We start from the raw sequence: 16,616 nt of genomic DNA, 5'->3' as shown, positions 1-16,616 counted from the left end.
GTCCGATCGTGTGTATGAGGCTAAAGTGTGACAGCGCTGAAAGCTGAAAATTGGCCTGGGCAGGAAAGGGGGGGGGGGGGGTGACAGTGCCCGGTAAGCAAGTGGTTAAGAGTAAGGAGACCCAAAAAGTTGAGAAATGATAAGTATACTTTCAGACAGAGCTCAGTCGTCTTTTTTTTTTATGTGAGGAGACACAGTGTTGCATTTCACAGTTTTTATGTTTCTAATGGAAGTGTAATCTGAAATTGTGTGAACAGTCATAGACCAATTAAGTGTTTTTACCCCCCCCCCCCAGATCTGAATCTGGACATCTATGAGGGACAGATCACGGCATTACTCGGTCACAGCGGAGCTGGAAAAACAACATTACTGAATATACTCGGCGGGATGTGCGGAGTCACTGGTGGTGAGATGTTCCTCTCCTTATAAGCTTTACCGGTCTATATAAAAATAGATAGGCATGACCTCATACACAGCTTATTTCAATTGAAGGCACATCTAGTTGTTTTCTGTATTAAATAAATTGCATATCGATAAATTGTTTGCTAATTTTAGGACAACAGGTGGGGCTCTGGGCTGCCTTTCATTGGTTCTTCAAGCTATTCTTATCTTCTCTGAGAAGGTTCTTTGACTAACACCCAAAGTCATTGTATGTGGAGGGCTGTCGGGAATGTTTTTGATGCCTTTCTACCTAAATTTGTGCACTTGAAAAAATCTTTAGGAAATAGAATCTCGTAGAAATATAAAATATGTAGAAAATAGAAATATGTATGCCATGTAGACATGTGCAATTCATTTAGTTCCAAACTAGTTTTTACAACAAATTTTGACAAATTTCCGAAATTTCCAAATTTTTTAATTTCCGAAATCTCCAAATTTACGAAATTACAAGTTTACAAAATTCCAAATTTCCGAATTTACTAGTTTTCACATTTGCGAACTTCCGAAAATTTTAAATTTCGGAAATTCGGAAATTCAGAATTTCGGAAAAAATTGAGTACTGTCCATGATACTTTTTTTATTTGCACTCAAAAATTTGGAAATTCTGAAATTTGAAAATTCAGAAATTACGGAAATTTGAAAATTTGGGAATTCGGAAATTTGAAAATTTGGAAATCTGAAAATTCGGAAATTGTGAATTTTTCGAATTTCCAAATTTCCGAAAAAAGCAAAACGATTAATGAAACAAAAATTCAGAATTTCGGAAAAAATTGAGTACTGTCCGTGATACTTTTTTTATTTGCACTAACATACAATTTTTCACGACAAGCTTTCGGGGTATGTCCCCTTCTTCAAGGTCCAAGCAGTGCTACTGCTTGGACCTTGAAGAAGGGGACATACCCCGAAAGCTTGTCCTGAAAAATTGTATGCTAGTGCAAATAAAAGAAAGTATCACGGACAGTACTCAATTTTCTCTGTCACAATTGCACTAATACGGCTACAATCACATTAAGTATGATGGAAAAAATTCTGAATTTCGGAAACTCTAAAATTGGAACATTTCTGAAATTAGAACATTTCAGGAAATTCTAAAATTTGGAAGTTCCAAATTTCTAAATTTCTAAATTAGGAAATTCGAATATTCGAAATTTCATAAATGTAAAAATTCTAAAATTTGGAAATGTGAAAATCCAAGAATAAGGATGGAAATCTGAATATTGGAAAACCCGAAAATCTGAAATAATAACTAACTAATAATAAATATTGAATTATAGGTATTGGAATTTCCTTTCAAATTTGGCTGTCGGCGAATGTAATGAGAACGAATTTATCCGAAGTTACGAATTATTTCAAATAACGAAAGCCATATCTAAACAAATGGAAAGTAACAATCTAATAATAATAAATAACAATAATAATAAGAAAACCTTTTTATTACTATTATTTATTATTAATTTGTTCCATTTAATTTGTTTAGATGCGGCATTCGTTATTTAGAAAATAGAAATATGTATGCCATGTAGACATGTGCAATTCATTTAGTTCCAAATTATTTTTTTAACGAATTTTGACAAATTCGTTAATTCCGAATTTTTCAATTTCCAAGATCTCCAAATTTAAAAAATTACAAATTTTACAAAATTCCAAATTTCCGAATTTACTCATTTTCACATTTGCGAACTTCCGAAAATTTTTAATTTATGAATTTCGGAAATTCGGAATTTCTGTAAAAATTCAGAATTTCGGAAACTCTGAAATTGGAACATTTCTGAAATTAGAACATTTCAGGAAATTCTAAAATTTGGAAGTTCCAAATTTTGGAAATTCTAAATTAGGAAATTCGAATATTCGAGATTTCATAAATGTCAAAATTCTAAAATTTGGAAATGTGAAAATCCAAGAATAAGGATGGAAATCTGAATATTCGAAAACCCGAAAATCTGAAATAATAACTAACTAATAATAAATATTGAATTATAGGTATTGGAATTTCCTTTCAAATTTGGCTGTCAGCGAATGTAATGAGAACGAATTTATCCGAAGTTACGAATTATCTCAAATAACGAAAGCCATATCTAAACAAATGGAAAGTAACAATCTAATAATAATAAATAACAATAATAATAATAAAACCTTTTTATTACTATTATTAATTATTCATTTGTTCCTTTCAATTTGTTTAGATGCAGCATTTGTTATTTCAGATAATTTGTAACTTCAGATAAATTTGTATTCAATACGTTCACAAACAGGTAGATTTGAAAGGAAATTCCAATACCTATAATTTAATAGTTATTATTTCAAATTGTACTAATTTTCCTTCTTTTTTCCAGATTTTAGAATTTTCAGATTTTCATTTTTTTTAATTTCCGCATTTTCATATCTTCAAAAATTCAGAAATCCAAAAATTTGGAAATTCTGAAATTTTTGAAAATTCTGAAATTTCGGAAATTTGAAAATTTGAGAATTCGGAAATTCAAAAATTCGGAAATTTGGAAATCCGAAAATTTGGAAATTGTGAATTTTTCGAATTTTCCGAATTTTCAGATTTCCAAATTTCCGAAAAAAGAAAATAAACGAATGAAACGAAAATGAACACATTTTTTATTAGTGCACATTGGACATGGGCACCATACTGCGGCTGAGCAGAACGAGCAATGGTGTCCTTATCTTACTGTGCATTGTGGGTCCATGACTTCTAATCTGCTGACAGGACCATAACCAACCCCTACAATACAGATGGATTCTCAAATCTAAGTTTTGGGTGGAGATGACCTTTAGCTTCCTCCTTATTCATTGTAGGATCTGCCAACATCTATGGCCATCCTCTATCAGACCTCAGTCTTCGTCAGGAGATCTGGAGAAAGATCGGCTTTTGCCCGCAGATTGACTTCAACTTTGAGCTTCTAACTTTGAAGGAGAACTTGGAAGTTTTTGCTCAGATTAAAGGAGTTCCTAAAAACAACGTTAAATCTGAGGTACAAAACAATGTGGATGTGCAGATACAGTGTCTTGAAAAAGTATTCATACCCCTTGAGATGTTCCACATTTTGTCATGTTACAACCACAAACGTAAATGCATTTTATTGGGATTTTATGTGATGGACCAACACACATAATTGTGAAGTGGAAGGAAAATGATAAATGATACAAATAAATATGTGAAAAGTGTGGGGGAGGGGCAATTGTATTCCGCCCCCTTTACTCTGATACCCCTAACTACAATCTAGTGGAACCAATTGTCTTCAGAAGCCACCTAATTAGTAAATAGAGTCCAACAGTGTGTAATTTAATATCAGTATAAATGCAGCTGTTCTGTGAAGCCCTCAGAGGTTTGTTAGAGAACCTTAGTGAACAAAGAGCATCATGAATGCCAAGGAACACACCAGACAGGACAGAGATAAAGTTGTGGAGAAGTATAAAGCAGGGTTAGGTTATAAAAAAAAATACCAAGCTTTGAACATCTCACGGAGCTCTGTTCAATCCATCATTTGAAAATGGAAAGAGTATGGCACAACTGCAAACCTACCGAGACACGGCCGTCCACCTAAACTGACCGGGCCGGGCAAGGAGAGCATTGATCAGAGAAGAGCCAAGAGGTCCATGGTAACTCTGGAGGAGCTGCAGAGATCCACAGCTCAGGGGGAGAATCTGTCCACAGGACAACTATTAGTCGTCTCTCCACAAATCTGCCCTTTATGGAAGAGTGACAAGAAGAAAGACATTGGAGAAAGAAAGTCATAAGAAGTCCTGTTTGTAGTTTGTGAGAAGCCATGTGGGGGAGGGGGCAGCAAACATGTGGAAGAAGGTGATCTGGTCAGAGGAGACCAAAATGTAACTTTTTGGCCTAAAAGAAAAACTCTATGTGTGGGGAAAACTAACACCGCCCATCCCCCGAACACACCATCCCCACCGTGAGACATGGTGGTGGCAGCTTCATGTGGTGGGGATGGTTTTCTTCAGCAGGGACAGGGAAGCTGGTCAGAGTTGATGGGAAGATGGATGGAGACAAATCTTCGAAGAAAACCTGTTAGACTTTGCAAAAGACTTGAGACCGGGGCGGAGGTTCACCTTCCAGCAGGACAACGACCCAAAACATCCAGCCAGAGCTACAATGGAATGGTTTACATCAAAGCATATTCATGTGTTAGAATGGCCCAGTCACAGTCAAGACCTAAATCCCATTGAGAATCTGTGGCAAGACTTGAAAATTGCTGATCACGGACGCTCTCCATCCAATCTGATAGAGCTTGAGATATTTTACAAAGAAGAAGAATGGGCAGAAATGTCCTCTCTAGATGTAAAAAGCTGGTAGAGACACCCCCAGAAAGGGGGTTCTACAAAGTATTGACTCAGGGGGGCGCCATACAAATGCCCCTCCCCCCACACTTTTCACATATTTATTTGTAAAATATGTTGATAACCATTTATCACTTTCCTTTCACTTCACAATTATGTGCCACTTTGTGTTGGTCTATCTACAGGGATCTCCAAACTACGGCCCTTCAGCTGTTGCGGAACTAAACGTCCCATGAGGCATTGTAAAACTCTGACATTCTTAGACATGACTCAGACTAGGCATGATGGGAATTGTAGTTCCTGAACAACTGGAGGGCCAAAGTTTGGAGACCCCTGGTCAATCACATAAAATCCCAATACAATACATTTCAATTTTTGGTTGTAACATGACAAAATGTGGAAAATTTCAAGGGGTGTGAATACTTTTTCAAGGCACTGTGTACATCAACAATAGACATTCTGAAATGGAAGGTTTGAGTTTTTGCTGATCAGATTTATTTTATAGGTAGAAAAGGTCCTTTGTGACCTGGACATAGAGAACATTCAAGACCTGAGAGCCAATAAACTGAGTGGAGGTCAGAGGAGGAAGCTGACCCTGGCGATTGCACTCTTAGGAGACCCCGAGGTGATCTTTTCAGGAATTATCTTCCTCAAAAAAAAAAAAAACACTTAGGGGTGAATTTGGGAACAAAATCTTGCCCCTCCTTTTAGATTCTGTTTCTGGATGAACCGACGGCCGGCCTTGACCCGTTCTCCAGGCACCGTGTATGGTCTGTTCTCAAAGAGCGCAAAGTTGGCCACGTCACCTTATTCAGCACGCAGTTCATGGACGAAGCCGACATCCTTGCAGGTTGGTTGTTATATGATTTTGGTGTCAACATTTCTGTTGTAACAAACTCTAGCTTGTTTAAAATTCTTATCCATGTCTGACCATTATCTTCTAATTCCAGACCGTAAGGCTGTGCTCTCCAATGGGAGGCTGAAATGTGTTGGTAGCTCATTTTTCCTAAAGCGGAAATGGGGCATCGGCTATCACTTGAGGTGAGCATGGAATTCTTTGAGACTTGCAGAAGATGCAGTTGGTGCACCAAGTATAGGATTCATCAAGCAATTCCTCTATCATCTAAACCAACCTTTCTCAACCCTTTCAACACAGAGGAACATTTAAAATAACTTTCCGGTCTTAGGGAACCCCAGGGCTGGACTGGGACAGAAATTTGGCCCTGGACTTCATCCAGACCGGCCCACTTACATTTTGAGTGTCCCATCAGCACTCCCTTCCATCAGTGTGTCCTATTACCAGCCCCCTTACATCAGAGTGTCCTATTACCAGCCCCCTTACATCAGAGTGTCCCATGAGCAGCCCTCTTACATCAGAGTGTCCCATGAGCAGCCCTCTTACATCAGAGTGTCCCATGAGCAGCCCTCTTACATCAGAGTGTCCCATGAGCAGCCCTCTTACATCAGAGTGTCTCATGAGCAGTCCCCTTACATCAGAGTGTCCCATGAGCAGCCCCCTTACATCAGAGTGTCCCATGAGCAGCCCCCTTACATCAGAGTGTCCCATGAGCAGCCCCCTTACATCAGAGTGTCCCATGAGCAGCCCCCTTACATCAGAGTGTCCCATGAGCAGCCCCCTTACATCAGAGTGTCCCATGAGCAGCCCCCTTACATCAGAGTGTCCCATGAGCAGCCCCCTTACATCACAGTGTCCCATGAGCAGCCCCCTTACATCAGAGTGTCCCATGAGCAGCCCCCTTACATCAGAGTGTCCCATGAGCAGCCCCCTTACATCAGAGTGGCCCACTGATCCATCTGCCCACCGGGAAACTCCCAGTAGTCCCAATTGCCAGTACATGCCTGGGGAACCCCTACTACAACTCATGATACAGTAGTGTGATGGTCAGTGGGAAGAATGCTTCTTACACTTGTGGTCATTAGGAAGAATTAGCCCCTTACAGATAGATAAAATGGTTTCAGTTTGAAGTTAGGCGTTACTTGCGCAATGAGCAATTTGTGCCTCTAACAACCTCCTGGAGGAACCCTAGTTGAGAAACCCTGATCTAGACCAAAACACAAAGGCCCCATACGAGAACCTTCAAGCAGGGGTTAGGATTTAGCAAAAGACTCTTCTAACATCTAGACCGTGGTGAAAAGACAAAGGGCCTCCTACTGGAAACTTCAATGACATTTTAGTTACCTGCAGCCACCAGGTCCCATACTACACTATAAGCATAGAAGACAAAGCCTGGTTGGGTTTATGAAAATGCCGAAACTGTGATCCTGTGGGTCAATGTGGCTCACACAGAGTAAAAATAGTCAACTTATGTGAAGGATTGAGCCTTTGGTCCCTTGGCCACCTGGACTACCAAGCGACCTACCTTTTTGTCCCTTCTATATAGCAGGTGGCCCTTTTTAATAATAAAATTTGCAGCTTAAAAGGATTATTGGCCCAGATGATGGGTTCATGTCCCTCAGCAGTGTGGAGAGTATTTTAGTGATACATTTTGCATGATAACACTGTATTTATTTTGTCTTTTTTTGGCTAACCAGGATTCAGGTGACTCCGTCATGTGACACAGAGGCCATCACATCCCTCATAACCAAGCACGTCTCCAGTGCCAAACTCAGCACACAGAATGTGGAGGATTTGACGTTCACCCTGCCATTCCAGAACATGGATGCCTTCCCAGGTGCAGCCACATATTATGGTCTTGAGGGGATAAAATGGACGTCTGTTGGGAAGGGAAAAGAAGCAGGGAGTGCACAGACCAGGAGCATTGAGCTAACGGTAACACAAAGCTCCAGATTTTTTAAGAAAAAAAGATGGCATGGAGGTAAATTAACAGATTACACCAGCAGTTCTCAACCTTTTTTCGGTGGTGGTGGTGCAATTTAAAAGGATGCACAATCTTGAAGCACCCAAGTCTAAAATATAAAAAAAAATGTATTTATCGATGGTAAACCTAAGGCTGGGGTGATCCACACAACCCCCATAATGAAATTAACTTCATATCAAAAGTCCTGCCTTCCCATTAGAGATGCTCCAATCAGAGTCCTCCTTTTACGTTGGAGGCTCCCATCATTTCAGAGGTCCCCCCACTAAATCAAAGTCCACCCTATACATGTGAGGCCAAGCCCCTCTATCTCCCCTATATATGACAGCCCCATGTCACATTAGAGTACATCCAGGGCTTTTTTTTCAGCAGGAACGTGGGGGAACGCAGTTCCAGCTCCTCCAGCTCTGAATGTATGTAATGGCTAGGGGTGCTGGGGTGTACTGGAGGGTCTATTCATGTTGGCTGCTGGGGGACTCTTATGCTACTGGGAGACAATCGTTTCTGGGAGACAGCTACTGTTGAGGAAGAGGTCTATTGTTGCTAGCTGTTTGGCGTCTATTGTTGCTGGGGGTGCTTCATTGCTGCTGGCTACAGGGGACCTATTGTACTTCCTATCATTAACAAATTACATACAAATTACTTAGCACCACAAATTGATACTTGATTCTGTATCCATTACTGAGAGGTGGGTAGAGGGTGGAAACAAGGAATGGTGCTCGGAGGTGGGTAGGAGGTGGAACCAAGGAATGGTGCTCGGAGGTGGGTAGGAGGTGGAACCAAAGAATGGTGCTCGGAGGTGGGTAGGGGTGGAACCAAGGAATGGTGCTCGGAGGTGGGACCAAGGAATGGTGCTTGGAGGTGGGTAGGAGGTGGAACCAAGCAATGGTGTTCAGAGGTGGGTAGGGGGTGGACATGAGGTGACTCGGAAGGTGGGAGTTCCTGCACCTATTCTCTGAGAAAAAAAGCCCTCCATAACAGAATACCTCTATCACGTGAGAGTTCTCCCCACATCACAAAGTCCCCTCATCCATCTCTGATCCAAGTCAAAATCAAAATGGCACCCTAGTTGAGAAACATTGCATTACGCCAACCTCCCTCTGTCCTTTCCATTTATATTCCTCGAAGTTCTCTTTTAACTTTGAACTGTTGTTTTACAGCTCTCTTCTCTGACCTGGAGGGACGTGTGGGATGGAACATTGGGAGTTATGGTGTCTCTGTCACCACCCTGGATGATGTATTTCTGAAACTGGAAGGAGAGCCAGAGATCGAAAAAGGAGGTGGGCATCATTTTTATGTTTCGACCATCCAGCATTTCTAAGGGCTGACATTTTTAAATGTGGTGGCTGTATCCATTTTCCTTTTTTTAGGCTTTTTTTTCCCCCTTTATTTTCACCTGGTGATCCTGCCAGTAACATTATTAAGGTGTCTTTATATGGAAAAAAAATAATAATAATTTGCATCCGCATGTCTCAGCATTCGCACAGCTGTCGTGAATAATCCCCATAATGCGTCTAATATGTCTATTTCCTGTGATTGTCGGCTCCATCTAGTGGTCATAATGTTGTGTTTTCCACATTGAGGTGTTTCAGGAGAATACCGCATTATGGCCACTAGATGGCACTGGCGATCATAGGAAATAAACATATTAGACAGGTTACAGGAATTATTCATGATGCCTGTGCGAACTCTGAAACATTGTCGGTCCTGGGGTGACCATGCTTATTTACTGCACTGCATCTATGGAGGAGCGGTACAATACAAACAGTGCAGATTTAAAATTGACAATATAGAACATGTAATGAACATTATAATTGATAATCCAGGAAACTGTATTTGACCCCCTGCTGATTTTGTAGGTTTTCCCACTGACAAAGAAATGATCGGTCTATAATTTTAATGGTCCGTTTATAACAGCGAGAGACAGAATAATAACAAAAATATCCAGAAAAACGCATTTCAAAAAAGTTATAAATTGATTCGCATTTTAATAAGTGAAATAAGTATTTGATCCCCCATCAATCAGCAAGATTTCTGGCTCCCAGGTGTCTTCTATACAGGTAACAAGCTGAGATTTGGAGCACTCCCTTAAAGGGAGCTGTACACAGAAGCAATCAACACATTCCAATCTCTCCACCATGGCCAAGACCACAGAGTGATGGAAAGCAGGATTGAGTAGGTGTCGCCAACCAAACCCCATGCTGCATTTACCAGAAATCATGTGATCCCGCCCCCTCCCCCCAGCTAAGAGTGGTCAATTGGCGCTTCATTTACAATAACCGGCGCCGAAGCTCCAGACTGTTTGGAGATCCTCCCCTGCCTCCGGATAAAATGGCACCATAGGGAAAGGTAGATGAATACCGTAAATGCAGCCCTCAGTATTCAACTCCCTCGCAGGGATTAATCCATGTCATAAGACATACAACAAAAGGTAACAAATATAGTGTAATATAGTTTTAAAAAAAAATATTAAAAAGGGTAACACTCTCATAAGCAGAGATATCAAGAGCATGTAAACGCCGAAAGGTCATTTCCCCCAGGAAGTAAGATGGCCGGCTGTCAAACGTGCATAAGTGGTAGCATTTGTGCTTGGCTCCAACTTACGCGTTTTGTCATATGTGACGTCATCAGGGGCACGCACACACGCCATTACCATGCTAATATATACAGCAATAGATCAATGCGATTGGGCCATCACTGGGTGGAAAGAACGGCCCAACCACTTAACATGTTAACATTGTTAACCGCTTCCAGACCGCCCGCCGTTGATTGGCGGTGGCAGAATGGCTCCTCTGTGCGAATCGCCGTAGCTGTACTGTGGTTGCTTAAGGGGATTAGGGGGCGTGCCTGCCCACCGTGTCACTGAGCAGCGTCACTCAACCGCGATGTCCTCCAGGCACTCGCAATCGCTCCTGAAAGAGCAGGAATGCCTGTCAGGGGAGAGGAGACAGATCACATGTTCCTAGTGTATAGGAACACCGATCGGTCTCCTCCCCTAGTCAGTCCCATCCGCCCTACAATTAGAACACACACAGGGAACACAGTTAACCCCTATATCGCTCCCTAGTGTTAACCCCTTCCCTGCCAGTAATCAGTGACTATTTTTAGCTCTGATCGCTTTATAAATGTCAATAGTCCCAAAAAGTGTCTGATCTGTCCGCCGCAATGTCACAGTCCTGATAAAAATCGCAGATTGTGCCTTTACTACTAAAAAAAAAAAAATAATAAAAATGCTATAAATCTATTCTCTTTTTTGCAGACGTATAACTTTTGCGTAATACGCTTTTTTTTTTTTTTTTACCAAAAAATATGCAGAAGAATACCCATCGACCTAAACGGAGAAAGACATTTTATTTTTTTTTGTTATTTGGCATATTTATTATAGCAAAAAGTAAAAAAATATTGTTTTGTTTTTTTTCTCAAAATTGACGCTCTTTTTTTGTTTATAGCACAAAAAATAAAAACCGCAGAGGTAATCGAATACCACCAAAAGAAAGCTCTATTTGTGGGGAAAAAAGGACGTCAATTTTGTTTGGGTGCCATGCCACACAACCGCGCAATTGTCAGTTAAAGCGGCGCAGTGCCGTATCGCATTAAAATATCCCGGTCAGGAAGGAGGTAAATTCTTCTGGGGCTGAAGTGGTTAAAGTACTAAGTATAGTGAATTACCCGATCTACCCCAATGCCATCTTGTGGGCAACGACCAGTAAACGCTCTAAAGAGAATTAATATAAAACCACATTAAAACGAATGGAGGATCCTATTGGTCAATGCATCCGGGGCTTCCTTATACAGGCCAATGTCCAAATGTGGTTTTCCCACATATTACAGCCAATATATAAACCATCCTCCCAGGTTAATAATACTATAATGTAGCAAAGCATAAATAAAACATATATATAAAAATTCCTCTTACCCACAAAAAACTAGTTCATTAAATTCCCCCAAATAATGACAATCACATTTGCTATTTTGTCATATTCTCAACTATTGATATAGCAATTTATGTCCCACTCTATGTTCAAACCTATCGGGGAATAAGTCTTCAGCAGGTAAATCCAACTGGTTTCCACCCTTGAGATATATCTCTTAGAATCTCCCCCTCCCCCCTCCAGTGGGGAATGTCCTTCTCCAGAGAAATGAAAACAGTACCTATTGTGTTTAAGACTGTATCAAAAAAAGAGCTTCCCCCCTGAGTGGGTGGGATTTTAAATGACCATGAACTCCGGACACAAATGGACACAGTAATATACAATTATTATTTATAAATTACACAATGTACATAATATTACCAGGAAGTGCAAATGGGCTAAACAATGTCCTCCTGGTATATTAATAAATAAACAAACACATATACAGAACAAAATATAATTTAAAACAATGCTTGTCCTATATCACCCACACCCGACGCGTTTCCAGTTGCTGATAATTCAGAACCTTCATCAGGGGTGAACAAACTTGATGATATAGCAATCTAGTGAGGTGTAAGTTCGAGGATCAAAATGCCTGCCATTTAGAAAAATATAAGTATGTCTGAAGAATGCTTCAAATACTATCGAGATGTCAACCAAGTACAGGATGTCCTGCAAATTACTTCCAGATCAGTTAGACGGATTCTATGGCAAGGGGGGTTTATTTCTATGTGGGACATTAAATGGAACAAACAATGGCTATCTGGATGTTTCAAGTCCACCTTCATGTGTGTGTCAAGCTGAATTAGCATGTATATGACTTGCACCCAGGGTTGCCTTGTCCCATTCCCAGGGAGTAAGCCCAAAAGGAAAACTGGAAGCTGTAGTCCAACCACAAATTACAAACGGCGAAGCAGTCCTCTATGTGCAGCATATGGATGGCACTATTGTGTTAAAGCAGGGGTCTCAAACTGGTGGCCCTCCAGCTGTTGCAGAACTACAATTCCCATGAGGCATAGTAAAGCTGACAGTTAAAATCATGTCTCCCATAGGCAGAGGCATGATAGGACTTGTAGTTCCACAGCAGCTGGAGGGCCGCCAGTTTGAGACCCCTGTGTTAAAGACTCTATGTCCTGGAAAACCCTTGATGATATTGAAAATATGTTCCCCCAACCTGACGCTTACAGCTCAAGTGGTATAGTATATTGCAAGGGCACCTTATTAAATAGATCACATGGCGGGTTGAACAGGTAATAAAAGACTGTCATATGACTTTCCTGTTTGCGCCTCTAAGTGCATTACTCTGACATGCATTTCCTACAAAAATAGTAACCGTTCATTAGACGTGCACTAACAAAAAATTTGTTTGTTTTCATTTTCATTTCATTCATTTTTTTCCCTTTTTCTTTTCAGAAATTCGGAAATGTCAAATTTCTGAATTTTTTAATTCTGAATTTTCGGATTTTCGGAATTCAAAAATTCAGAAATTCAGAAATTTTCGAAAATCTGTAATAAGAAAAACAGTAAAATTCAAAATAATGAACTATTAAATTATAGGTATTGGAATTTCCTTTCAAATTTGGCTGTTTGTGAACGTAACAAATACAAATGTATCTGAAGTTACGAATAACCCGAAAATAACGAATGCCGCATTCGAATTTTCAAATTCCAAATTTTCAAATTCCGAATTTCCGAAGTTTCGAATTTGCTAAATTTAGAATTTCTGAAATTTTGAATTTCCAAAATTTTGAGTTGTCCAATTTCTTAAGTTCGGAATTTCTAATTTGAAATTCAGAAATTCGGAAATTCGAAAATTCGAAAATTCAGAAATTAACATATTTGGCAAAATTTGTTACAAAATGTTTTTTTTAACTAAACGAATTGCACATGTCTACCGTTCATTTCTGTAAAAAAAAAAAAAAAAAAAATAGCCTTTGAGGTGGATCAGCCATAACCAATTTCTTAAATTATTGGCTCCTCTAAATACGAGGGGGGGGGGGGGGCAAAAAGGTCTTACCCGCATCAAGATCCAGATGTGCTAGGGATCTGAAATTTAGTCCACTGACTCTCCCTTCTCTACATATCTACCTCCTATGGTTACTCACTTCTCGCATCTGTGGAACAGACCTTTAATACCATCTGCGTCAAAGTATACCGATTTGGAGGAAAACCAGCTATCAACTTCAGTCACACGTCTATCTTCAATCACTAGCTGCTCAACCTTCACCACCACACTTGGTTTTGTGGCAGTTGACGGTCATCCTGTATATTTGTGTGACCACACTTGAATTCTCTCTTCCATCGTTTGACAGTCTCATATAATGGACAATTCTCTCCCTACACGGCTGACACCTCTTCATGGATTATTTGGGCAGATTTCCCTTTGAGGATCACGGCTTGGTATTCAACTTTGACACCTACTCCATTTCTCTTGGTTCTAACTACAATTCACCACTACCTACAAAAACAAAAATTGGCATGTATATTACTAAGATTGCCACCTATAAACCTGCCAAATGTCAGATCCCTAGCACATCTAGATCATGGTGAGGGTAAGAACATATTGGCCTCCCCTCGTATAACTGTGGGGCAATCCGGCAATATAAGGCCCAAGTTTCGATCTCCTCTTGTGTGTTAGGAGGGAGGTGTTCTGTGGTTAACAGAAAGAACTAGGCTGGTAAAAGACACTGTTTGAGATTTCAGTGCCACACAAGCAGGCAACAGGAACAGGAAGTTAACAGCTCACTGCATTTTTATGGTGAGATCAACTGGTACTTTCTTGTAGACTTGTCAAATAAAAATAATGAGCAGAACAAAAGGAGAGAAAATAAGAGAAGTTCACTGTTAGGGTTTTCATAGGGTTTAACCAGGTCAGGTCAAGGAATACATCATATTAAGTCTAACATTATTGATACCACCAGACTGACAAACAAAATGCAGCAAAAAATAATATCTTTACAATCAGTGTTTTGCTGCATTCTGATTTTTATTTTTTTTTTCATTCTGAAGGACCGGATCACAGTGTGTTTGCCAGCGAGCAAAATGAACAGGAGGACCAGGATCACTTCTTCTCAGAACCGGAGGATTCGACTCTCCTGATGTCGGACTCCAGTACACCCACCATCAGTGGAATGGCTCTATGGAGACAGCAGGTGTTGGCTGTGGCACGGATCCGATACTTGAAGCTTATCCATGACATGAAAAGCTTTCGAACCATGTAGGTGATGTCCTCTGTTTTAGCCATATCTGGTGCAGCTGGACCGGGCTATGGTATAGAGAGCTAATCCATGTGTAAAATTCTACATCTTGAGAAGAAGTGACATCAGATGGTGTTAGAAAATGTATTCACTGTGTATGCCCCATCAATCTAGTCATAGCTTGATAGGAACAAAGGCATAAATTCTAGGCCAGCTCCATCCAAAATGGCCAACATAACGTATGTAGGATACACCAGTTTCTTCCACAGGGCTCTATGCTGGATACTCAAGTTCCTCCACAACAAACTGGTAAAACCGTGTCTTCATGAAGTTGACCTGATAAACAGAAAAGACAGATCACTACTGGTGTTCCAAATTATCCCAAATGTGTTCAGTAGGGTTGAGGTCAGAGCCTGTGCAGGACACTCATGTTTCTTCACATAAAACTGGTCCAACCATATTTTATGGCTGGTTTTGTATGCAGAAGACCTGCCTTGCAATTCATCTCCAAGGTGTTCGGTAGGGTTGAGGTTAGGGATCTGTGTAGACCAGGGATATGCAATTAGCGGACCTCCAGCTGTTGCAGAACTACAAGTCCCATGAGGCATAGCAAGACTCTGACAGCCACAAGCATTACACCCAGAGGCAGATGCATGATGGGACTTGTAGTTTTGCAACAGCTGGAGGTCCGCTAATTGCATATCCCTGGTGTAGACCTTCTAGGTTCTCCACACCAAACTGGTCAGACCATGTCTTCATGGGGCCAGTTTTGTACACAGAAGACCTGACTTACAATCAGTGTTCCAATTCATCCCATAGGTGTTCAGCTGGGTTGATGTCAGGGCTCTGTGCAGGACACTCGAGTTCCTCCACACCAAACTGCACAAACCATGTCATTAAGGAGCTGGCTCCACTCTTCTGCGAAGGCTTCCCACAATTTGTGCCCATTTGGTGTTGTCCCCACCAGGCCCCATGTTGGGCACCAAAATAAAAGATCTGTCTTACAATTGGCATTCAATTAATCGTAAAGGTGTTCTTCCACACCAAACTGGACAAACCATGGGGTTGGTTTACTAAAATTGGAGAGTGCAAAACCTAGTGTAGCTCTGCATGGAAACCAATCAGATCGAGGTTTTATTGTCAATGCTCGAACAAGCTGAAGTTAGAAGCCGATTGGCTACTATGAACAGAACAGCTGCACCAGGTTTTTCAACCGGTTTTAGTGAAATGAATCCCCATGCTTTGTACACAGGGGCTCAGTCATGCTGGAACAGAAAAGGGTCTTCACCAAACTGTTACCACAAGGTTGGAAGAGCACGATTGTCTACAATGTCTTTTTATGATGGAGTATTATCGGGACCCTTCACAGGAGACATTTAAGCTCCATTGTTTGTAGGTCGAATGGGGGGGGGGGGTCCATAAACTTGGGTCTTCAAGTGGCAGGTTACTGCCAACCATACCTATCATCAAAGATTTGTTTCAAATGCAATATGAGAATGAAAATGTCTTGTGTGTAGGTGTCTTCAGTTTAATATGCATGTAACACGCCATATTGAATTTCAGATTTCTTCTGCTGGTATTGTTCATCCTTCCCATGGTTACCTCCACCATACTCGTTAACCGTATTCACTCCATAAACACCTGGGAGCTGACTCCACAGCTTTACTTCCGAAAACCCGGAGATCGGGCCCACAGATATTACTCCAATCTTTTGCTCATCAACACCACCGGTACAAAACCAAAAGGGCCTTAATTTTTTGTTATTATTTTGGCAAATCAAAAACATTCTCAGTCCTAAAGCATTACCGAAGCAGCAGTTGCCCATTTCCCACAGTGTTTAATATTACGTGCAAGTAAGTTGCAGATTTATTATAGAGAGTTATATTGGCCTCCTACAGGCATGTGTGGCCCATACTCCACTATGCCTCTCC

At 40.7% G+C, this 16,616-nt stretch overlaps 2 protein-coding genes across 4 annotated transcripts in view; one reads left to right on the top strand and one right to left on the bottom strand.

Annotated features, from left to right (window-relative positions):
* LOC143936205 (ABC-type organic anion transporter ABCA8-like) overlaps positions 1 to 16,616 on the bottom strand; it is a 394,203-nt gene that overhangs the window by 191,930 nt on the left and 185,657 nt on the right. The window lies entirely within an intron of this gene.
* The window catches only part of LOC143936211 (ABC-type organic anion transporter ABCA8-like), a 98,852-nt gene that overhangs the window by 36,689 nt on the left and 45,547 nt on the right, over positions 1 to 16,616 (top strand). The window contains exons 12-20 of the mRNA XM_077460625.1: positions 296 to 406; positions 3,244 to 3,419; positions 5,246 to 5,365; positions 5,452 to 5,590; positions 5,691 to 5,781; positions 7,294 to 7,433; positions 8,738 to 8,857; positions 14,498 to 14,705; positions 16,249 to 16,415. Of these exons, the coding sequence (XP_077316751.1) occupies positions 296 to 406; positions 3,244 to 3,419; positions 5,246 to 5,365; positions 5,452 to 5,590; positions 5,691 to 5,781; positions 7,294 to 7,433; positions 8,738 to 8,857; positions 14,498 to 14,705; positions 16,249 to 16,415 (1,272 nt within the window). The remainder of the gene's footprint in view (positions 1 to 295; positions 407 to 3,243; positions 3,420 to 5,245; positions 5,366 to 5,451; positions 5,591 to 5,690; positions 5,782 to 7,293; positions 7,434 to 8,737; positions 8,858 to 14,497; positions 14,706 to 16,248; positions 16,416 to 16,616) is intronic.

The sequence above is a fragment of the Lithobates pipiens genome, unplaced genomic scaffold, assembly GCF_037356315.1.
Source record: "Lithobates pipiens isolate NorthernLeopardFrog02 unplaced genomic scaffold, aLitPip1_a1.2 Scaffold_28, whole genome shotgun sequence".
In the NCBI taxonomy this organism is placed as follows: Eukaryota; Metazoa; Chordata; class Amphibia; order Anura; family Ranidae; genus Lithobates; species Lithobates pipiens.
Note: the sequence above shows the minus strand (reverse complement) of the source record. Positions and strands in the feature narration are given on the sequence as shown.